General features: G+C 50.5%; 1 protein-coding gene across 1 annotated transcript in view; it reads left to right on the top strand.

Moving 5' to 3' along the window:
* The window catches only part of LOC311329284 (homeobox protein cut-like 1), a gene marked incomplete at both ends in the record, with an annotated part of 41739 nt that overhangs the window by 5307 nt on the left and 11432 nt on the right, over nt 1-25000 (top strand). Inside the window, 7 exons of the mRNA XM_084463146.1 lie at nt 6920-6968; nt 13422-13526; nt 14412-14600; nt 17457-17515; nt 19710-19758; nt 20580-20673; nt 24783-25000. The exon at nt 24783-25000 is cut by the window's right edge and continues 565 nt beyond it. Coding sequence (XP_084319272.1) covers nt 6920-6968; nt 13422-13526; nt 14412-14600; nt 17457-17515; nt 19710-19758; nt 20580-20673; nt 24783-25000 — 763 coding nt within the window. The remainder of the gene's footprint in view (nt 1-6919; nt 6969-13421; nt 13527-14411; nt 14601-17456; nt 17516-19709; nt 19759-20579; nt 20674-24782) is intronic.

The raw sequence follows: 25000 nt of genomic DNA, 5'->3' as shown, positions 1-25000 counted from the left end.
TACAGTTCTGTGCGCTTCAGAGGCCTGGTTCCACTCCCAGAGTCACCTGGGTTCTACAGGCTAGATGTTAGGCTTGTTTGATAGAACCTGAATTGGGATCAATCCCGTCCATCTTCATTCAAGATTAAACATTAAAGATTCATGATTTCTTTATTATATGTCCTTCGTAAGTATGAGGGAATACACCTCAATAATCTACCCACCTACCTACCTACCCAACTCCCTACCTACCCACCTACCCACCCACCTACCTACCTACCTACCCACCCTACCTACCTACCTACCTACCTACCCACCCTACCTACCTACCTACCTACCCTACCTACCTACCTACCCTACCTACCTACCTACCTACCTACCCACCTACCCACCCTCCTATCTACCTACCTACCTACCTACCTACCTACCTACCTACCTACCTACCTACCTATCTACCCACCTACCCACATACCTACCTACCCTCCTACCTACCTACCTACCTACCCTCCTACCTACCTACCTACCTACCTACCTACCCTCCTAAATCAAATCAATCAAATCAAATCTTTATTTGTATAGCGCATTTCATACCCAGAGGCAACACAATGCGCTTTACAGAGAACAAGGGAGGTGGGCATACGACCCACTCTACATAGTACAGAGGGAAGCAAAAAAACAGTAATCACTCGGGGGCCAGATAAGTGAGCTGTAAAAATTCTTCCCTGACCCCTCTCAACAAGGCGATCGAGCACCTACCCACCTACCTACCTACCTACCTACCTACCTACCTACCCACCTACCTACCCTCCTACCTACCCTCCTACCTACCTACCCACCCTACCTACCCACCTACCTACCTACCCACCCTACCTACCCTCCTACCCTCCTACCTACCTACCTACCTACCTACCTACCCACCTACCCACCAACCTACCTACCTACCCACATACCTACCTACCTACCTACCTACCTACCTACCTACCTACCTACCTACCTACCTACCCACCTACCTACCTACCTACCTACCTACCTACCTACCTACCTACCTACCTACCTACCTACCTACCTACCCACCTACCTACCTACCCACCTACCTACCTACCTACCTACCTACCTACCTACCCACCTACCTACCTACCCACCTACCTACCTACCTACCTACCTACCTACCTACCAACTACCTACCTACCTACCTACCTACCTACCTACCCACCTACCCACCCACCTACCTACCTACCTACCTACCTACCTACCTACCTACCTACCTACCAACTACCTACCTACCTACCTACCTACCAACTACCTACCTACCTACCTACCTACCTACCCACCTACCTACCCACCTACCTACATACCTACCTACCTACCTATCTAACCACCCACCTACCTACCTACCTACCTACCTACCTACCTACCCACCTACCCACCTACCCACCTACCTACCTACCTACCTACCTACCTACCCACCTACCCACCTACCCACCTACCCACCTACCCACCTACCCACCTACCCACCTACCCACCTACCTACCTACCTACCTACCTACCCACCTACCCACCCACCTACCTACCTACCCACATACCTCCCTCCCTCCCTCCCTCCCTACGTACCTATCTACCTACTTACCTACAGTATAGTACCCACCTAATACATCTCTATATCTACCTACTCACCTAATACATCTCTATATCTACCTACTCACCTAATACATCTCTATATCTACCTACTCACCTAATACATCTCTATATCTACCTACTCACCTAATACATCTCTATATCTACCTACCCACCTAATACATCTCTATATCTACCTACCCACCTAATACATCTCTATATCTACCTACCCACCTAATACATCTCTATATCTACCTACTCACCTAATACATCTCTATATCTACCTACTCACCTAATACATCTCTATATCTACCTACTCACCTACAGTATAGTACCACCTAATACATCTCTATATCTACCTACCCACCTAATACATCTCTATATCTACCTACTCACCTAATACATCTCTATATCTACCTACTCACCTAATACATCTCTATATCTACCTACTCACCTAATACATCTCTATATCTACCTACTCACCTACAGTATAGTACCACCTAATACATCTCTATATCTACCTACCCACCTAATACATCTCTATATCTACCTACCCACCTAATACATCTCTATATCTACCTACTCACCTAATACATCTCTATATCTACCTACTCACCTAATACATCTCTATATCTACCTACTCACCTAATACATCTCTTTTTTCATCTCTAAACCCGATCTCTGATCCTCCACTGCGTTACAGCAGCATTTCCTCTCACTAAATCCCAAATCCGGCCCAATCCAGAGGTATTTAATAATGCTCTGCATCTGTGTACCTTGATTGAACTAACAGAGTCCAGGCTGTTTGGGCTGCATTAGGAGCGCGAGGCCGCAGCGGTAATGTGCTGTCTGGCTGATATCCCCTTAGCATCTCTCTTGTGCTGTCTGGCTGATATCCCCTTAACATCTCTCTTGTGCTGTCTGGCTGATATCCCCTTAACATCTCTCTTGTGCTGTCTGGCTGATATCCCCTTAACATCTCTCTCTCCTGACGCTCTGCAAATGGGATTGAATCATCGTGAACGCAGAGTGATTTATCAAGCGGGGAGACCTACGGCCATCCAGTGTGAAGAGGAGCCACAGGGATGTTTCTCTGGTCTCTCTCTGTCAGATCCACTCTCACCGTTAGTGGGCTGTGTCTCTGGTCTCTCTCATATCCACTCTCACCGTTAGTGGGATGTGTCTCTGGTCTCTCTCTCTCTCATATCCACTCTCACCGTTAGTGGGATGTGTCTCTGGTCTCTCTCTCTCTCATATCCACTCTCACCGTTAGTGGGCTGTGTCTCTGGTCTCTCTCATATCCACTCTCACCGTTAGTGGGATGTGTCTCTGGTCTCTCTCTCTCATATCCACTCTCATCGTTAGTGGGCTGTGTCTCTGGTCTCTCTCTCTCATATCCACTCTCACCGTTAGTGGGCTGTGTCTCTGGTCTCTCTCTCTCAGATCCACTCTCACCGTTAGTGGGCTGTGTCTCTGGTCTCTCTCATATCCACTCTCACCGTTAGTGGGCTGTGTCTCTGGTCTCTCTCTGATCCACTCTCACCGTTAGTGGGATGTGTCTCTGGTCTCTCTCAGATCCACTCTCATCGTTAGTGGGATGTGTCTCTGGTCTCTCTCTCTCATATCCACTCTCATCGTTAGTGGGCTGTGTCTCTGGTCTCTCTCTCTCATATCCACTCTCACCGTTAGTGGGATGTGTCTCTGGTCTCTCTCTCTCATATCCACTCTCATCGTTAGTGGGCTGTGTCTCTGGTCTCTCTCTCTCATATCCACTCTCATCGTTAGTGGGCTGTGTCTCTGGTCTCTCTCTCTCATATCCACTCTCACCGTTAGTGGGCTGTGTCTCTGGTCTCTCTCATATCCACTCTCATCGTTAGTGGGCTGTGTCTCTGGTCTCTCTCTCTCATATCCACTCTCATCGTTAGTGGGCTGTGTCTCTGGTCTCTCTCATATCCACTCTCACCGTTAGTGGGCTATGTCTCTGGTCTCTCTCTCTCTCATATCCACTCTCATCGTTAGTGGGCTGTGTCTCTGGTCTCTCTCTCTCTCATATCCACTCTCACCGTTAGTGGGCTGTGTCTCTGGTCTCTCTCAGATCCACTCTCACCGTTAGTGGGCTGTGTCTCTGGTCTCTCTCTCTCTCATATCCACTCTCATCGTTAGTGGGCTGTGTCTCTGGTCTCTCTCTCTCATATCCACTCTCATCGTTAGTGGGCAGTGTCTCTGGTCTCTCTCTCTCATATCCACTCTCATCGTTAGTGGGATGTTGAATCTCAATTATCACTATCGATTTTGCAATCTCTTCATTTAAAGCAGCCCCCCTCCACTATCTGGGTAATAATGATCCCCATTCATTACAAAACCCTGTGCACTTCAGAATTGACTCCACCCAATTAACATCGTTAAAAGCATTAAGCCAAATTATCCCTAATTAGGTGTTGCCATTCAATTAAGCATGGCAACTTTGGCTCCACTCAGCGTGTGACAGCAGAGCCAGAGAGCAAATGGAGGGACCCCACTGAGAGGAAATGCTTGTGTACACACTGCAGTTCTGGAGGTGATCAAAAACAGGGTTGTAATAGGTGGGGACCCAACACACACACACACACTCACAGGGAGCTCACACGCACACACACTCACAGGGAGCTCACACGCACAGACACACACACACTCACAGGGAGCTCACACGCACACACATTCACAGGGAGCTCGCACGCACACACACACACACTCACAGGGAGCACACACACACTCACACTCACACGGAGCTCACACGCACACACACACTCACACTGAGCTCACACGCACACACACACACACTCACACGGAGCTCACACGCACACACACACACACTCACACGGAGCTCACACGCACACACACACACACACACTCACACGGGGCTCACACGCACACACACACACACACACTCACCTCACACGCACACACACACACACTCACACGGAGCTCACACGCACACACACACACGCATTCTCAAGTGGTGGCATGGTATTAGCAAGGGATCCAATTATTTGGAATAGTTTTGACATCTGTTTTAATGCTGATAATTGAATAATAAATGTAATTGAATATAAAATGATAGGTTCACGGATTCATGAAGCGTGTCGGAATTCATGAAGCCACAACACGACCCGACCCTGGCAACTGTTCTCTGTCGATTAAAAAACCTCTCTGCTTGTCGAGTATCGAGGAACGCTGACAAGAGAACGAAAGCATTCTAAACTGACAGCGGTAGCATCTCTACCCCATCCCTAATCCCACATAACCAGAGCTTCCTCCCCTCCTCATCTCTACCCCATCCCTAATCCCACATAACCAGAGCTTCCTCCCCTCCTCATCTCTACCCCATCCCTAATCCCACATAACCAGAGCTTCCTCCCCTCCTCACCTCCTCATCTCTACCCCATCCCTAATCCCACATAACCAGAGCTTCCTCTCCTCCTCATCTCTACCCCATCCCTAGTCCCACATAACCAGAGCTTCCTCTCCTCCTCATCTCTACCCCATCCCTAGTCCCACATAACCAGAGCTTCCTCCCCTCCTCATCTCTACCCCATCCCTAGTCCCACATAACCAGAGCTTCCTCTCCTCCTCATCTCTACCCCATCCCTAGTCCCACATAACCAGAGCTTCCTCTCCTCCTCATCTCTACCCCATCCCTAGTCCCACATAACCAGAGCTTCCTCCCCTCCTCATCTCTACCCCATCCCTAGTCCCACATAACCAGAGCTTCCTCTCCTCCTCATCTCTACCCCATCCCTAGTCCCACATAACCAGAGCTTCCTCTCCTCTCCTCCTCATCTCTACCCCATCCCTAATCCCACATAACCAGAGCTTCCTCCCCTCCTCATCTCTACCCCATCCCTAATCCCACATAACCAGAGCTTCCTCTCCTCCTCATCTCTACCCCATCCCTAATCCCACATAACCAGAGCTTCCTCCCCTCCTCATCTCTACCCCATCCCTAATCCCACATAACCAGAGCTTCCTCCCCTCCCCTCCTCATCTCTACCCCATCCCTAGTCCCACATAACCAGAGCTTCCTCCCCTCCTCATCTCTACCCCATCCCTAGTCCCACATAACCAGAGCTTCCTCCCCTCCTCATCTCTACCCCATCCCTAATCCCACATAACCAGAGCTTCCTCTCCTCCCCTCCTCATCTCTACCCCATCCCTAATCCCACATAACCAGAGCTTCCTCTCCTCCTCATCTCTACCCCATCCCTAGTCCCACATAACCAGAGCTTCCTCCCCTCCTCATCTCTACCCCATCCCTAATCCCACATAACCAGAGCTTCCTCTCCTCCTCATCTCTACCCCATCCCTAGTCCCACATAACCAGAGCTTCCTCCCCTCCTCATCTCTACCCCATCCCTAGTCCCACATAACCAGAGCTTCCTCCCCTCCTCATCTCTACCCCATCCCTAGTCCCACATAACCAGAGCTTCCTCCCCTCCCCTCCTCATCTGCACCCTCTTATCATTTCGAGATAGGGGAAAAAACGTTGCATTTCTTTCAACCAATCACAATTGTCTCGGGCGGCGCTCAGCTTGTTTTTTTCTACAGCGGTGCCCTTGCAACATAGTATCGGGGGATTGAATCTGATTGGCTCCGCTTGAATTGAGCGGCGCCAATGAGAGTCTTATCTCAAAAACCTCCCATCCGCTGAGCCGGACGACCCCAACCCCAACCCAGAATCCCCAACGCCAGTCTCTGGGAGCAGGACTTCCCATTAACTCCCTGCCAAAGTGTTGGGCTAAGCTCCAAAGCCATTTGTGAGCCTGGGTGCTATAGCTAAACAAGAATAGAATAATACTAGATCAGATTAGTGTGTATTAAGGGGGGGAGTTCTAAAGACTATATTAGTGTAATCCCTGTGTTTTTTGGGCAGGGCTCGTCAACAGACCTGGGATCAGCCAGGGACACCCAGGGAGGCAGCTGGGGGGGGGGGGGGGGGGGGGTTAGGGTGTAACTGAGAGGGGCTTAACGCTGCGTTAGGACAGGATGGGGGAGAGGGAAGGGGAGTCAGCGAGCGCCTCTCCGGAGGGTGGATACAGTACATGTACACATGCAGACTACACACACACACACACAAAATGCTGAAAATGTACACCATCCATTGAGTATAAGGGCGGTTTTGTGTTTGAATGTGTGTGCACAGCGCAATGCTCACATCCAGTCCCAGGCCTGCTCCTGAGAGAGCTTTGACCATTGTTTTTCCATGCTAATATTCAACATAGTTTTCCATTGGGTTGCTATTCAGCCGAGGCGTCTATTGCTCGCTGATTCTGTCCCTCTTCCTCGACAGGTCCGATGAGATCGAGGCAGTGATGTCGGACTTGGAGAGAGCCAATCAGGTGAGTTCTTGCTCACACGTGCCTACGGTACATCTATGACGCTGGACCTCCATTCAGTCTGCTGCCCATTTTTGTTCCAACTTGATAATACATTCAAACGGAATGTTGCCTTCTGAAGTCTAGATATTTAAATGGGAACTCTCAACACAGACATATAGTATGAGTGGTCCGGTCCAAATCCATGTTCCGCAGAACACAGACAACACTGAGTCCTGCCTGGCAAATAAAGAGAGAGAGGGAGAGAGAGAGAGGGAGAGAGAGAGAGAGAGAGAGGGAGAGAGAGAGGGAGAGAGAGAGGGAGAGAGAGGGAGAGAGACAGGGAGAGAGAGAGAGAGAGAGAGAGAGAGAGAGAGAGAGAGAGAGAGAGAGAGAGAGGGAGAGGGAGAGGGAGAGAGAGAGAGGGAGAGACAGTGAGAGAGAGGGAGAGAGAGGGAGGGAGAGAGAGAGACAGAGAGAGAAACAGTCAGAGAGAGAGACAGAGAGAGAGAGAGACACAGACAGAGAGAGAAAATCAGAGAGAGAGAGACAGAGATAGAGAGAGAGAGAGTCAGAGAGAGAGTAACAGAGAAAGAGAGAGAGACGGAGAGAGAGAGAGAGAGACACAGACAGAGAGAAAGTCAGAGAGAGAGAGACTGTCACAGTTAAATGACCCTCCTGATCAAAAAGACAGCACGTAGCCTGAGAGAGAGAGAAAGAGAGAGAGAGAGAGAGAGACAGACAGCACATAGCCTGCCCATTAGAGAGGAGCAGCAGCTCTGCAGAGTGGGACTAATCATCTCTGCTCCCTTCTCTCTTTAATGTCTCCTCCACGTCCGCGGCCCAGAAACATCAGCGCGGTGATTAGGCATTATTTACACTGAGACGACCCTTTGATCTGAGCCGAGGAGCCAGCGTAATGAGCGCTGGCGGTAATTACTCTCACAGGGCTGGAGTCTGAGTCTGGGGCTGACCACTATTTTTGGTCGGGTTCAACGCCGCCGTCGTACTGCCGTCTGGAGCTCCTGGAGGTGGCTCTGGACAGGCTGCTCTGGAGAGGCTCTACCCTGCTGCGTTGTACATGAGAGGGATGCGGGTTCTTTCCCCTACGCAGGGCTGCGCCGCACCCAAACACGGCTCGTTAGCACCCAAACATGGCTCGTTTGCACCCAAACACGGCTCGTTAGCACCCAAACATGGCTCGTTTGCACCCAAACACGGCTCGTTAGCACCCAAACACAGCTCGTTAGCACCCAAACACAGCTCGTTAGCACCCAAACACAGCTCGTTAGCACCCAAACACAGCTCGTTTGCACCCAAACACAGCTCGTTAGCACCCAAACACAGCTCGTTAGCACCCAAACACAGCTCGTTAGTACCCAAACACAGCTCTTTAGCGGAGCCTCGGAGCTTCGGGTCAACGGAACGGTGAGCTGGACTGCGGAACGCGGTCGATTCCACCAGAGCCGGGCTGGGTTGGGTCAGGGGCGCTCGGTCTGAGCTGCGTGTGGGAGCGCGGCGGTCTGAGGAACGGGGGGGCGCTCACCTCACGGGGCCCGCCAGCCCGTCTCCACCCGGCCCGCTGCCACGCCCCTGCGCCGGCCCGGTCCCCGTTCTTCTCCCGGTTCTCCTACCGGTTCTGCTTCTGAGAGAAACGCTGCGCCGTGTTCCACGTCTACCGTGACACTCGGCGTCACACACCGTCGGCAGTCATGTCCCTGTCCTCCACACCCTGTGAGTGTGTGTGTGTGTGTGTGTGTGTGTGTGTGTGTGTGTGTGTGTGTGTGTGTGTGTGTGTGTGTGAGTGTGTGAGTGTGTGTGTGAGTGTGTGAGTGTGTGTGTGTGTGTGAGAGTGTGTGTGTGTGTGTGTGAGAGTGTGTGAGTGTGTGTGTGAGAGAGAGAAACCGAATTTGTGTGTGTGCGTGCGTGTGTGTGTGTGTGAGAGAGAGAGAGACCGTGTGTGTGTGTGTGTGTGTGTGTGTGTGTGTGTGTGTGTGTGTTAGGGTTGGGCTGATGACTGATGTCATCGTCCATCGCCAGTGTTTAATAGCCAAATACGATGGTTGAGAAAACATAATTACATCATGTTAAAATAATTGCAGGGCACTTTTTAAACACGTAGGCTGTCAAAATGAACAGTTGGGTATTATGTTTGTGCAATTAATTAGTCCCTGTGAGTTATTTTCCATATTGTGTCCCTCTGGAAGAATTAGAACAGCGAACTGGAGCTAGAGGCAGGCGGCATGCGCCTTAAACCTGCGTTGCTCAATATATACCCTTATTTCTGCCTAATTAAACATGTAAATGATTATATTAACATATTTTGATGTCGCAATATATGTGTCATAAAACTCAACGGATTAGAATATACCTATAGCTAGATTTACATGATCTCTATCGACGGCCGTTCAACAGCCTGTGTGTAATGTTCCATCAGCCTATTAAGACTAGGACTATTAAGACTAGGACTATTACGACTAGGACTATTAAGACTAGGACTATTAAGACTAGGACTATTAAGACCAGGACTATTAAGACCAGGACTATTAAGACTAGGACTATTAAGACTAGGACTATTAAGACCAGGACTATTGAGACTAGGACTATTAAGACTAGGACTATTAAGACTAGGGCTATTAAGACTAGGACTATTAAGACCAGGACTATTGAGACTAGGACTATTAAGACTAGGACTATTAAGACTAGGACTATTAAGATTAGGACTATTAAGACTAGGACTATTAAGACTAGGACTATTAAGACTAGGACTATTAAGACTAGGACTATTAAGACTAGGACTATTAAGACCAGGACTATTAAGACTAGGACTATTAAGACTAGGACTATTAAGACTAGGACTATTAAGACTAGGACTATTAAGACTAGGACTATTAAGACTAGGACTATTAAGACTAGGACTATTAAGACCAGGACTATTAAGACTAGGACTATTAAGACTAGGACTATTAAGACTAGGACTATTAAGACTAGGACTATTAAGACTAGGACTATTAAGACTAGGACTATTAAGACTAGGACTATTAAGACTAGGACTATTAAGACTAGGCCCACACCTTCGGATTCCACCGTCTTTATCTAAACCATGTTATCACACACCTGCCATGATTAGCCTATAATGTAAAATAAATACTGCGCTGTTACAATAATATAGCATTAACCCGAATTATTAGGTGTGGGTTCTTACCTTTTTCCCATGACAAATATGACCTTCGAACTGTCCTCCGTGCAAACTGCCACATTGAGACCACAGGGCATTTAATTAGTAAGTCCAGTTAGCTGCTTCCCACGGTCCTAAACGAACCAGGTGTCAATAAATGACACCCTGCCGTAGAATACAGGTTGATCTTGAACAGAAAATCACTTGTTTCATTGTGATAAAAAGCTATTATGACAGACATGACCTCGACCTCAGGCTACAGAAAAACACATGGCTGCTCCGAGGGGCAAGCCTATGAAATTAGTTGTATTATTTCCCAAATTCCATTTTATTCTTTCCCAAATTCTGTTTTTCCGTTGTAATTTGTCTGGATGCAGCGTTTGACATGCAGCACCATATTCCACTTTTATCAAGGCCAGTGCTTCAATACCGAGTTCTCCTACTGTAGACGACCTGAAAAGGAATGCAAGTGATGGAAGAATCTAGGCAATAGACTAATGTAGAATAGACAACCCTGAACTATGAGCTCCCTCAGTTCCCCATCTATCACACACATCTCCATTGAAGTAGCTTCATGATTGTCAGCCTGTGTTGAGCTTGGTGAGTGCTAGGATTGCGTCTGTTACCAGTGTCTCTGAGTTGGGGCATAGCCTATTAGCTATTAGCCTGTTTGCCCATCGTCGTGTTGCTTTTTAAAAAACACATTGAGTTCATTTTCGTGTATCAGCGCCCAGGTTAATAAAAACAACATCTCTGATTTGTAAAATACTAAGCATGTAATCAATACAAGACGACGGACGCTATAAACCTGCTCTCATTCACTCCTTCACTCATCAGGCAGCGAGTGACAGCCTCGCAAGAGCAGCGCTATCAGACTTCACCCCTGTCACATGACGTGAGTCTAGAGAGCAGTTGTGAGTGCGCTACCATGTCCCTGGATGTTTAATTTATCAATTATAGGAAAATTCTGGAAAATTCTGCAACATTCCGTTTTACAGTTGATTCCATTTTCATTAGGCTAACTAATTCCTCGATTCCATCCGCTGAATCATAGGGCCCTCCTTCAAGCTTCAGGCCTGTTTCTGATTGGCAGGTTTAGATTGACTGACAACACGAGCCAATGAGATCCTAGACTGACGGGACCTGAATCCTAAAGGCCTATAGGCCTACCTAAAGATAGAGAATATTACTATGAAATTCCTGGTTATCGCTTTAATTAAAAGTTGGCTTTGCCTACCTTAATCAAACGACAAAGAATACAGTGTAAATGCATAAGTAATAGCCCTATAAAATAATGAAAATCAGTAGGCTATTTCATAGGATTAGGGTTTTATTTTTGCCTCTGCCCCAGGGGCAAAGGGCAGAAGGTAATGTTTTTGCCCCTGTCTGTCTGTCTGTCTGTCTGTCTGTCTGTCTGTCTGTCTGTCTGTCTGTCTGTCTGTCTGTCGTGCGTGTGTGTGTGTGTGTGTGTTTATTGAGCCAGTTTTGGCTAACCAAGACATTTCAGTGTATAGCTGCTACCTTTCCATTTGGAATTTATATTGGGAAACATTATTGTAAAAAGTAATGGTAAAAACATTTTCAGGTGATTGCATTACCAAATGTGCTTTTATTAGTCTAGGTATGGAAAAAGGCATCGTTTTGGTATCGGTATCGAACTCAAGGTATCGAAAAAGGTTGAACGATAACCAGCCCTACTCTCGCCCACTGCCCCACCAGCACAGAGACAGACTGGGGAGGGTCAGTCCTGCACTACAGACCTGTCCTCACTGTCTCCTAGTATCAGTCCTCTACAGACCTGTCCTCACTGTCTCCTAGTGTCAGTCCTGCACTACAGACCTGTCCTCACTGTCTCCTAGTGTCAGTCCTCTACACTACAGACCTGTCCTCACTGTCTCCTAGTGTCAGTCCTCTACAGACCTGTCCTCACTGTCTCCTAGTGTCAGTCCTCTACAGACCTGTCCTCACTGTCTCCTAGTGTCAGTCCTGCTCTACAGACCTGTCCTCACTGTCTCCTAGTGTCAGTCCCCTACAGACCTGTCCTCACTGTCTCCTAGTGTCAGTCCTCCACACTACAGACCTGTCCTCACTGTCTCCTAGTGTCAGTCCTGCCCTACAGACCTGTCCTCACTGTCTCCTAGTGTCAGTCCTGCACTACAGACCTGTCCTCACTGTCTCCTAGTGTCAGTCCTGCCCTACAGACCTGTCCTCACTGTCTCCTAGTGTCAGTCCTGCCCTACAGACCTGTCCTCACTGTCTCCTAGTGTCAGTCCTCTACACTACAGACCTGTCCTCACTGTCTCCTAGTGTCAGTCCTCCACACTACAGACCTGTCCTCACTGTCTCCTAGTGTCAGTCCTCTACAGACCTGTCCTCACTGTCTCCTAGTGTCAGTCCTCTACACTACAGACCTGTCCTCACTGTCTCCTAGTGTCAGTCCTCTACACTACAGACCTGTCCTCACTGTCTCCTAGTGTCAGTCCTCTACAGACCTGTCCTCACTGTCTCCTAGTGTCAGTCCTCTACAGACCTGTCCTCACTGTCTCCTAGTGTCAGTCCTCTACAGACCTGTCCTCACTGTCTCCTAGTGTCAGTCCTGCCCTACAGACCTGTCCTCACTGTCTCCTAGTGTCAGTCCTGCTCTACAGACCTGTCCTCACTGTCTCCTAGTGTCAGTCCTCTACAGACCTGTCCTCACTCACTCTGCTCGTCAGGTCTGGACTAATGACTGTTGCAGTCTAAACCCATCACACCCAACAATGGATTCAGCAGGAAAAAGAGGTGAAATGTCTCTTTACAGGGAGTACTGTGTGCTCTCGCTCTCATCACCTTGTTTGGCTCAGCCTTGAATTATAATATAATCCCCCAAAACAATTATTTGTCATTATATCAAATAGCACCCTCATTACCCCCAAACATTCAGAATAACTTAACTACAGGAAAAATGTTACATCTCCATAATTCCATAAAGATGAAGCCTCGGCTCCTGATGCAGCTAAAGGTCGAATGTTTAAACGTCTACACCAACCGGGGAGTGATTCCGTCCCAGTTCCAGCTCGCTGTGGTACCGCTCTCCGGCGGTCTCTCAAATTGAAGGGTTTCGGGCGCCGCGTCGCCCTTGCTGTCGGCGCTGCTCGCTGGCGGTCCCCGTCGAGGTTTTTTGGCCCCCTTCTCGGCCGGCGAGCGCATGCCTGAGAGACCTACTCATTTTTTCATACGGCTGCGAATCTGTCGTCCACATGACAGTGAAGTGTGGGACGCTGCGACTGACGCGCCTCTCTCCTCGCGCCCGTCCACAGAGAGCGGAGTTGGCAGAAAGGGAGGCGGAGGCTCTTCGGGAACAGCTGACGTCTGCTAACAAGTCCCTGCAGCTGGCTACACAGATCCAGAAGGCTCCTGACATGGTACACACACACCACACTCTGGCGCCGCTGAACACATCCACACAGATCCAGAAGGCTCCTGACATGGTACACACACACCACACTCTGGCGCCGCTGAACACATCCACACAGATCCAGAAGGCTCCGGACATGGTACACACACACCACACTCCTGACATGGTACACACACACCACACTCCGGCGTTGCTGAACACATCCACACTGAACTATAGCCTGAGCCTGTTAGTTCAATAGTCAATGCAGATATTCCATATGTGGACAAGTCGACATCGATGAACATTATATGTGGATATGAAGTGTAGATATGAAGTATGTGGACATTTCACATGATGGTTGCTCTTGAGATGTTACTCTGGCTGTGTTCATGTTTGTGAGTGTGTGTGTGTGATTTCACTCCCATCTTTGTTCCTCTTTGTGCTTGTGTGTGTGTTTGTGTGTGTGTGTGTGTTTGTGTGTTGTTTTCTTGTGTGTTTGTGTGTTGTTTTCTTGTGTGTGCTGTGTGCATTGCTGCATCATTGGTATATATTACATACTTATGTTTGTGTTTGTGCATTGACGTGTGTGTGTGTGTGTTTTTATACTTGTTTGTGTGTGTGTGCGTGTGTGCATGCGTGTGGGTGCGTGTGTATGTTTGTGTGTGTGTATGTGCGTGTATGTGTGTTTTTATACTTGTGTGCGTGCGTGTGTGTGCGTGCTTGTGCGTGCGCGTGTGTGTGTGTCTGTGCGTGTGTGTGTGCGTGTGCGTGTGCGTGTGTGTGTGTGCGTGTGTGTGTGTGTGTGTGCGTGTATGTGTGTGTGTGTGTGCGTCCGTGTGTGCGCGTGCGTGTGTGTGTGTGCGTGTGTGTGTGTGTGTGTGTGTGTGTGTGCCCCCCCCCCCCCTCTCAGGAGCAGGCCCTGGAGGTGCTGTCTCGCTCCAGTCTGGAGGTGGAGCTGAGCGCTAAGGAGCGCGAGGTGGCCCAGCTGGCCGGTGACGTCCAGAGACTGCAGGCCAGCCTGACCAACGTCACCGAGAACTCCGCCTCGCAGATCAGCCACCTGGAGCAGCAGCTCAGCACCAAGGAGTCCTCGCTCAAGGTCTGTACCGCCCCCGACACGCCCCGGTCACGCCCCGGTCACACCCCGGTCACGCCTCGGTCACGCCCCGGACACGCCCCGGTCACGTCCTGGTCACGCCCCTATCACGCCCCGGTCACGCCCCTATCACGCCCCGGTCACGTCCTGGTCACGCCCCGGTCACGCCCCGGTCACGCCCCGGTCACGCCCCGGACACGCCCCGGTCACGCCCTGGTCACGCCCCGGTCACGCCCCGGTCTGCCCGGTCACGCCCCGGACACGCCCTGGTCACGCCCCGGTCACGCCCCGGTCTGCCCGGTCACGCCCCGGACACGCCCCGCACTGTAGGTCAGTCTGGCCACGCCCCTCGCACCAGCCTACTCCGAGTAAAAGACTATAAAAAATGTAGAACCCACTTCTCTCAGGCGTTTAAGTAGAAGGCCTCGCTAGCGGATGTGTGTGTGTGAGCGTGGTCCAGGTCCTGGGTACAGTAGTGTGTGTGAGCCTGGTCCAGGTCCTGGGTACAGTAGTGTGTGTGAGCCTGGTCCAGGTCAGGGTACAGTAGTGTGTGTGTGAGCCTGGTCCAGGTCAGGGTACAGTAGTGTGTGTGAGCCTGGTCCAGGTCAGGGTACAGTAGTGTGTGTGAGCGTGGTCCAGGGTACAGTAGTGTGTGTGAGCGTGGTCCAGGTCCTGGGTACAGTAGTGTGTGTGGTCCAGGTCCAGGGTACAGTAGTGTGTGTGAGCGTGGTCCAGGTCAGGGTACAGTAGTGTGTGTGAGCGTGGTCCAGGGTACAGTAGTGTGTGTGAGCTTGGTCCAGGTCCAGGGTACAGTAGTGTGTGTGAGCGTGGTCCAGGGTACAGTAGTGTGTGTGAGCGTGGTCCAGGTCAGGGTACAGTAGTGTGTGTGAGGGTGGTCCAGGTCAGGGTACAGTAGTGTGTGTGAGCGTGGTCCAGGGTACAGTAGTGTGTGTGAGGGTGGTCCAGGTCAGGGTACAGTAGTGTGTGTGAGCCTGGTCCAGGTCAGGGTACAGTAGTGTGTGTGAGCGTGGTCCAGGTCAGGGTACAGTAGTGTGTGTGAGTGTGGTCCAGGTCCAGGGTACAGTAGTGTGTGTGTGTGTGGTCCAGGTCAGGGTACAGTAGTGTGTGTGAGCGTGGTCCAGGGTACAGTAGTGTGTGTGAGCGTGGTCCAGGTCAGGGTACAGTAGTGTGTGTGAGCGTGGTCCAGGTCAGGGTACAGTAGTGTGTGTGAGCGTGGTCCAGGTCCAGGGTACAGTAGTGTGTGTGAGCGTGGTCCAGGGTACAGTAGTGTGTGTGAGCGTGGTCCAGGTCCAGGGTACAGTAGTGTGTGTGAGCCTGGTCCAGGTCAGGGTACAGTAGTGTGTGTGAGCGTGGTCCAGGTCAGGGTACAGTAGTGTGTGTGTGTGTGTGTGAGCGTGGTCCAGGTCCAGGGTACAGTAGAGCGTGGTCCAGGTCCAGGGTACAGTAGTGTGTGTGAGCCTGGTCCAGGTCCAGGGTACAGTAGCCACGCTAATGTTACACAGCTGTGAGTTCTATGAAGCCCAAAGCAGCCGTCCTGCAACACCGGTTACATGTTAACCAAGATGAAACTGTCTCTTTGTCTCTTTCTTAACTCGGTGAAATTCTCTGTAAAGTTGTGAGCTCACGCAGCGAGCCTGAGCAAACCTCTGGGACGCGTTTGACTGTCAGGCGGCTCCGACACCCCCCTCTGCTTCTCTCTCTCTCCACAAACGCCCGCCATCTAGGGCTTGACATCTCCGTATCCAGGGAGACAGAGCAGAGGTGTCATAGTCGTCTCGGAGACTCGGGAGCCTGACTGACGCGCCTAGCCGTGGCCAACGGGCGTTTTCAGAGCGCGCCGTGCGCAGCGGAGAGAGGAGCCGAGGACGTACGACGTTCCTCTCAGCCTCTCTCTCCTCCTGCGTTCCTCTCAGCCTCTCTCTCCTCCTGCGTTCCACTCAGCCTCTCTCCTCCGTCTTCCTCTCAGCCTCTCTCTCTCCTCTGTGTTCCTCTCAGCCTCTCTCTCCCACGTTCCTCTCAGCCTCTCTCTCCGTCTTCCTCTCAGCCTCTCTCTCCTCTGTGTTCCTCTCAGCCTCTCTCTCCTCTGTGTTCCTCTCAGCCTCTCTCTCCTCTGTGTTCCTCTCAGCCTCTCTCTCCTCTGTGTTCCTCTCAGCCTCTCTCTCCCACGTTCCTCTCAGCCTCTCTCTCCTCCGTCTTCCTCTCAGCCTCTCTCTCTCCTCCGTGTTCCTCTCAGCCTCTCTCTCCCACGTTCCTCTCAGCCTCTCTCTCCTCTGTGTTCCTCTCAGCCTCTCTCTCCTCTGTGTTCCTCTCAGCCTCTCTCTCCTCTGTGTTCCTCTCAGCCTCTCTCTCCTCTGTGTTCCTCTCAGCCTCTCTCTCCTCTGTGTTCCTCTCAGCCTCTCTCTCCTCTGTGTTCCTCTCAGCCTCTCTCTCTCCTCTGTGTTCCTCTCAGCCTCTCTCTCCTCTGTGTTCCTCTCAGCCTCTCTCTCCTCTGTGTTCCTCTCAGCCTCTCTCTCTCCTCCATGTTCCTCTCAGCCTCTCTCTCTCCTCTGTGTTCCTCTCAGCCTCTCTCTCCTCCGTGTTCCTCTCAGCCTCTCTCTCCTCTGTGTTCCTCTCAGCCTCTCTCTCCTCCGTCTTCCTCTCAGCCTCTCTCTCCTCCGTGTTCCTCTCAGCCTCTCTCTCCGGCGTGTTCCTCGCTCCTCGTTGTGTCCGAGCGAACAGCGTAGCTAGCGGTCGGTACGCGTGAACGCAGACCGCGCCGGGCGTCCTGTTCCGTCGTGAACGGAGAGCGCGCGAATATCCGCTTTCTTAACCCTGTCCTCCCCCTCTCCCCTCCCACAGAGACTGGAGGGCAAGCTGCAGGAGCAGGCGGACTACGAAGACGTCAAGAAGCAGCTCAGGTAATGGACTTCCCTTCCTCCCGTCTAGCTGCGCCCCCCCTCCACCCCTCCACCCCAAACCCACCCCAGGCGTCAGTTCAATAAACTACAAATGAACCGGGACTAATTTTATTGTTGCCTCCCGGCCTCAGCGCGACGCCTCGGTGTGGGGGATACGGCCAAGGCCCGGTGTTTACCGGTTCAGCCCAGCGCTGTCTGGACTCCAGGGCCCGGTGTTTACCGGTCCAGCCCAGCGCGGTCTGGACTCCAGGGCCCAGTGTTTACCGGTTCAGCCCAGCGCGGTCTGGACTCCAGGGCCCGGTGTTTACCGGTTCAGCCCAGCGCGGTCTGGACTTCAGGGCCCGGTGTTTACCGGTTCAGCCCAGCGCTGTCTGGACTCCAGGGCCCGGTCTTTACCGGTTCAGCCCAGCGCTGTCTGGACTCCAGGGCCCGGTGTTTACCGGTTCAGCCCAGCGCTGTCTGGACTCCAGGGCCCGGTGTTTACCGGTTCAGCCCAGCACTGTCGTGACTCCCTGCCAAACCGCCCTCAAGACTGCCCTTAACCTTTACATGTAGTCTCCCAGAGCCAACGCGCCGAGCTGTCGTCCCATTGGCTAGGCACACGGCGCGCTTGATTGGCCTGCGGGCGCGTGCATGTAGCCCCGGCCTCTGCTGCTTTGGCGTCTGATTGGAATATTTGAGGTATCGAGAGGGAACACAAAAACCTAGATGTGCTATCGTCTTCGCTGAAAGGGTATTCTCCAGATACTGTAAGTTCATTCAATGCAAGTTCATTTGTTTTGGCAATTTTTAAAGATATTCTTTTTACACCAACAGTCACAATTGCCGGATATATTGTATAGATTATGCGTAAATGATTGCTCTTTATCTTGCCTCATTAAAAAGAAATAATGCTGATTAATGTGATTTTAATGGCAGTCTTCACCAATGTACAGTATATCAATTCTATGTGTTGTAGTGTTATACTATACTGTACCTAGTATGGTGAGACTGGACACAGCGCTATACTGTCGCTAGTATGGTGAGACTGGACACAGCGCTATACTGTCGCTAGTATTGTGAGACTGGACACAGCGCTATACTGTCGCTAGTATTGTGAGACTGGACACAGCGCTATACTGTCGCTAGTATTGTGAGACTGGACACAGCGCTATACTGTACCTAGTATTGTGAGACTGGACACAGCGGTTTTGAATGATCCAGACTTGATGGGAAGGGAAGACTGGTGATCCAGACTTGATGGGAAGGGAAGACTGATGATCCAGACTTGATGGGAAGGGAAGACTGATGATCCAGACTTGATGGGAAGAGAAGACTGATGATCCAGACTTGATGGGAAGAGAAGACTGATGATCCAGACTTGATGGGAAGGGAAGACTGATGATCCAGACTTGATGGGAAGGGAAGACTGGTGATCCAGACTTGATGGGAAGGGAAGACTGATGATCCAGACTTGATGGGAATGGAAGACTGGTGATCCAGACTTGATGGGAAGGGAAGACTGCAGACAGTAGCCTCAGTCGTCTGGAGCGGCGCTGTAACTCTTCTCTGTCCAAGTCAGTAACGAGGAGGCTAACTGCGTTAAGATTGGCCCATAAGATAATTTGGAGGCACTGCCCATAGTTAGGGACTAGTAGGCTGTCCATGCTAGGATTTAACTAACTCCACCGGCCAAAGGCACTTCTCGTCTGGATCTTAATTTGCTAACTGAATTTGCAGCATGATATCCTCAATTGGATGCTATTGAGAAGATATCAGTGAATAGGGCTATTTGTGAGCCAGGCCGTTCTGATGGCTGGCCAAAGAAGTGTTTTTGTGGAATTCTGTATTGATAGCCTGTTGTCCCAAAGGGAAAACATTCCACCCTTAATAGTCAAGAGTCTTTATTTTTCTCAGAACACTTTTGTGTTCTTTTATAGACGATATCACTGGGAATCCAATTGGCACCGAAGCCATTATTGAATAACCATTGTAATTAAGCCAGGCATGATTGGGTTTAGAGATTTGATTGAATAATCAGATTTCGATGTTCTCAGTAGAGTGAAGGGCGTTGCATTGAGTTGGATCCCGTCTCGTTGCCTCAGCCCTATCCTTATATAGAACGTCTAGAGAGGGGGGGGGGGGGGGGGGGGTCCCTCATTTTGAGAAGCCTTGTTCATCACACCACAATTGGTCCCTCTTGTTCTCGTTACAGTATCCTCAAGTCAATGGAGTTTGGCTCATCAAACTGCTCCTCCGCACAGGTACAGTAGAGACGACAAATCAAACATCTCACTTTGGATTCAGGGTCTGTGTCGGAAATGTGTGGGGTGTTTTTGTGTATTCACCTTCTCTCTCTGTCTCTCTCTCCCTCTCTCTCCTTCTCTCTCCTTCTCTCTCCCTCTCTCTCTCCTTCTCTCTCTCTCTCCTTCTCTCTCTCTCCTTCTCTCTGTCTCCTTCTCTCTCTCTCTCTCCCTCTCTCTCCTTCTCTCTCTCTCTCTCTCTCCCTCTCTCTCTCTCTCTCTCTCTCTCTCTCTCCCTCTCTCTCCTTCTCTCTCTCTCTCTCTCTCTCTCTCTCCTTCTCTCTCTCTCCTTCTCTCTCTCTCTCTCCCTCTCTCTCCTTCTCTCTCTCTCTCCTTCTCTCTCTCTCCCTCTCTCTCTCTCTCTCTCCTTCTCTCTCTCTCCTTCTCTCTCTCTCTCTCTCTCCCTCTCTCTCTCCTTCTCTCTCTCTCTCTCTCCCTCTCTCTCCCTCCCTCTCCCTCTCCCTCTCCCTCTCCCTCTCCCTCTCCCTCTCCCTCTCCCTCTCCCTCTCCCTCCCTCTCCCTCTCTCTCTCTCTCTCTCTCTCTCTCTCCCTCCCTCTCTCTCTCTCTCTCTCTCTCCCTCTCTCTCCTTCTCTCTCTCTCCTTCTCTCTCTCTCCCTCTCTCTCTCTCCTTCTCTCTCCCTCTCCCTCTCCCTCTCCCTCTCCCTCTCCCTCTCCCTCTCCCTCTCCCTCTCCCTCTCCCTCCCTCTCCCTCTCCTCTCTCTCTCTCTCTCTCTCTCTCTCTCCCTCTCTCTCTCTCTCTCTCTCTCTCTCTCGGTCCCAGGACTCGAAGCCTCTGGATCTGTTGGTGTTCGAGAAGAGTCGAGGCCTACAGTCTGATAGCCCCTCTCTACGCCTGGCTAACAGTGAGCTGAGTGGTGAGTCTACACAGTACACACACACACACACACACACACACACACACACACACACACACTCCTAACACATACACACATATCTATTCCTACATGTAAATGGACAGAATATATGAAGATGCATGTATCTAAATTGTGTGCTGTACGCCAAATGTCAATTTATCTCAACGCCTTGAGCTGTGTTTTGGATGTTATCTCAAATCTCCTCAACAACGTGAAAGACAAACCAATCAGAAATGTGAGTGATATACTTGGGGACACGCTGTCATAGCCGACGCACATTCTCCCTTGCTCTGCCCTGTAAAGGCGTCCATCACTGTCAGGTCCGCCGGCCAGAACAGGTCTTTGAAGTACTGACAGCTGTTTCCAAAGTTAGTAGCTGATGGCTGATAACTGATAACTCACTCAGCGAAGCAGTCTGACAATCTCTCCACTGATCTCCACAACTTCCCTTCCTGTCACGACAAGTCGAGTTCTTTTTGAGAATAGAAGAATAGCGTGTTTATTTGCCGTGTGTAACAAGTCCATACTGTATACAGGTACACTGGAATTCTTGTCATCGCGTATCCTTATCAGCGTTAATCAGTTCCTCATTCCAGTCCTAGGACGCAGCTACATTTAACCGTCCCCAACTGGCAATGTACTGTACTGTGTGTATAGTCTAGTAGTCTAGCAGTGTCATCCTCATCTATTTATCCAGACAGACGGAGCCTCACACAGGGCCACGCACACCCGGCCTGGAGCACTTGGGATGTTGGTGTTTTAATGTCTATTGTTGAAGCATTAGCTACGGCATGAGTAGGGCTGTTAGAGGTGTCTGTGGCTGAAAGTGAACACACTCTTTTAACCGAAGCCAGCCCAGTGCAGCTGAGTAAAAAGATTCCTCAGTAGATTATATCAAAGTGTAAATCGCGAGTGCCCATGGCGATTCAAGCTTAAAAGGCCGAGTAGGTCTTTTGTTCATACATCTGTCAGTTGCCTTGAGGGGCTATAGACAGGAAGTCCAGTTGTTAAACAGGAAACGGCGCCAGCTATCTCGGGCCAGCAGGAGAAGAAGCTGTTAGACAGAAAGGAAACACAGTTATCACTCCAGAGAAGGATCTCTTATACAAATATAGTCTCACTCAAAAAGAATGCATCAACTGTTTCCATTGGCATATACCCACAAATGCCGAAAGAGGAACTACTGTCTGGCTCTAAATGTATAATGGAGCTGAATTACATGGTTCAATACAGTCGACTCACACCATTAAGACTGAAGCAGTCGCAGCATCGCTCTGTACCTTTCATCTTAACACTGACAATCAGGCCTTTCAAAAAAAAACTGGGGATTTTAGAGGGAGCAGTTTCTGTGAAGACATCAAGAGGATATACGGTTGAAGTGTCTCACTTTATCTCGGTTGATCTGAACGTCTCGGTGTATAACCAGAACCTTTGTTGCGTGCAGTCGCCTAGCGATGCAGCTTTGTTGAGTCGGGAGGTTTTTCCACTTGAAGACGAAGCGGCAGCGTTTGCCGGTGTCCTTACGGTGCTCCCAGAACCTCTCTGAAATAAAAGTTGACTTTATCCTGAAACCCCACAACATGACCTCTCCAAAGACATGATCTCACCACACCACAGGCGAGAGAGAGACACGGCTACACAAGCAGGTAGCGGCGATCGGCTGTGCTCCGAGGCCACGTCTCATCTCTGCTGGTGAAGGTCAGCCGGTCCTCCTCCCAGGGCGGTGTTCCTAGTGCAGCTGGATCCACACAGACATGTTGTGTGGTTGATTATGTGGGGGAGAGGAGAGGTTGTGTGTGTGTGTGTGTGTGTGTGTGTGTGTGTGTGTGTGTGTGTGTGTGTAGGGGGGGGGGTACGGTGGATGAGAAGCATGGGGGAGGAGGGTCAGAGGCTGGAGGAGACGGAGTGAACCAGTATGCTAACGAGCCCTTACATTCCTCCCTCTCCCACCAGTGTGCCCTTTACCACTCAGTGCACTTGGCCGCTCTGGAAATGTCATCCCAATTGGCTTCAGGTCCACCCCCCTCCCCAACCCTCTCTTCTTGAAAATGAAGCATTTTATTAGTATTTCTAATGGCTGTTTGTCCAAATATATCATGTATCGCATTTAGCCGGTGGCTTTGTTTGGCTACAGAAAAAAGAGTGTAGTATTTGTCTCTTATTGCGTAGTAGTCTAGCATTGTTTGTAAAAAAGAGTGTTATCCCCAAGACAGCTGGACTGATTGGTGGCCTGAAGGACTGGTGGTAAAGGAAATGATGCTAGCCAGACCAGATACACACTCTATGCACGCACACACACACACACACACACACACACACACACACACACACATGGTGTATGCATAACCATGCTCTCAGTCAATAGCAGGTAGGCCAGGCAACTCTGGCTGTGCCCATATCCTTTGACATACCCATGAGGCACTTCACCATGGCTTTGTGTCAGCCTAAACCCTGAAGCCACACACACACACACACACACACACACACACACACACACACACACATTCTACCCCCAAGAGGCCCACAATGTGACAACAGCAGGGTTTGACAGCACCCCCCAGTCCCCCAAGATTACTGATAGAACCTCCTAGTCCCCCAAGATTACTGATAGAACCCCCTAGTCCCCCAAGATTACTGATAGAACCCCCTAGTCCCCCAAGATTACTGATAGAACCTCCTAGTCCCCCAAGATTACTGATAGAACCTCCCAGTCCCCCAAGATTACTGATAGAACCTCCCAGTCCCCCAAGATTACTGATAGAACCTCCTAGTCCCCCAAGATTACTGATAGAACCTCCTAGTCCCCCAAGATTACTGATAGAACCTCCCAGTCCCCCAAGATTACTAATAGAACCTCCTAGTCCCCCAAGATTACTACTAGAACCTCCTAGTCCCCCAAGATTACTGATAGAACCTCCTAGTCCCCCAAGATTACTGATATAACCTCCCAGTCCCCCAAGATTACTACTAGAACCTCCTAGTCCCCCAAGATTACTACTAGAACCTCCTAGTCCCCCAAGATTACTGATAGAACCCCCTAGTCCCCCAAGATTACTGATAGAACCCCCTAGTCCCCCAAGATTACTGATAGAACCTCCTAGTCCCCCAAGATTACTGATAGAACCTTCCAGTCCCCCAAGATTACTGATAGAACCTCCCAGTCCCCCAAGATTACTGATAGAACCTCCTAGTCCCCCAAGATTACTGATAGAACCTCCCAGTCCCCCAAGATTACTGACAGAACCTCCTAGTCCCCCAAGATTACTGATAGAACCTCCTAGTCCCCCAAGATTACTGATAGAACCTCCCAGTCCCCCAAGATTACTGATAGAACCTCCTAGTCCCCCAAGATTACTGATAGAACCTCCTAGTCCCCCAAGATTACTGATAGAACCTCCTAGTCCCCAAAGATTACTGATAGAACCTCCTAGTCCCCCAAGATTACTGATAGAACCTCCCAGTCCCCCAAGATTACTGATAGAACCTCCCAGTCCCCCAAGATTACTGATAGAACCTCCCAGTCCCCCAAGATTACTGACAGAACCTCCTAGTCCCCCAAGATTACTGATAGAACCTCCTAGTCCCCCAAGATTACTGATAGAACCTCCCAGTCCCCCAAGATTACTGATAGAACCTCCCAGTCCCCCAAGATTACTGATAGAACCTCCTAGTCCCCCAAGATTACTGATAGAACCTCCTAGTCCCCAAAGATTACTGATAGAACCTCCCAGTCCCCCAAGATTACTGATAGAACCTCCTAGTCCCTCAAGATTACTGATAGAACCTCCCAGTCCCCCAAGATTACTGATAGAACCTCCCAGTCCCCCAAGATTACTGATAGAACCTCCCAGTCCCCCAAGATTACTGATAGAACCTCCTAGTCCCCCAAGATTACTGATAGAACCTCCCAGTCCCCCAAGATTACTGATAGAACCTCCCAGTCCCCCAAGATTACTGATAGAACCTCCTAGTCCCTCAAGATTACTGATAGAACCATCCAGTCCCCCAAGATTACTGATAGAACATCCCAGTCCCCCAAGATTACTGATAGAACCTCCCAGTCATTATTGACATTCGCGTGTCTGTGTCTTGTGCGTTTCATTCCGCAGGTTTGACGGGTCGAAAGGTCAAAGAGTCGTCGGAGGGTCATCAGCGTCTTCCTGCCACACCCATGGGCACCAACCTCCAGGGCTCCCCTCCCCCTCCCTCGTCTCAGCTCCTCCTGCGCACCGGCGTCACCGCCGACGCAGCCCCCGCTGCCGCCGCCAACGGCACCCACCACTTCTCGCCCACGGGCGGGGGGGGGCTGGGAGGGCAGGACTTCTTC

The sequence above is a fragment of the Borostomias antarcticus genome (assembly GCF_949987555.1).
Source record: "Borostomias antarcticus genome assembly, contig: scaffold_348, whole genome shotgun sequence".
NCBI classification, from domain to species: domain Eukaryota; kingdom Metazoa; phylum Chordata; class Actinopteri; order Stomiiformes; family Stomiidae; genus Borostomias; species Borostomias antarcticus.
The sequence above is the reverse complement of the archived record's forward strand: the minus strand, read 5'-3'. Positions and strand labels throughout refer to the sequence as shown.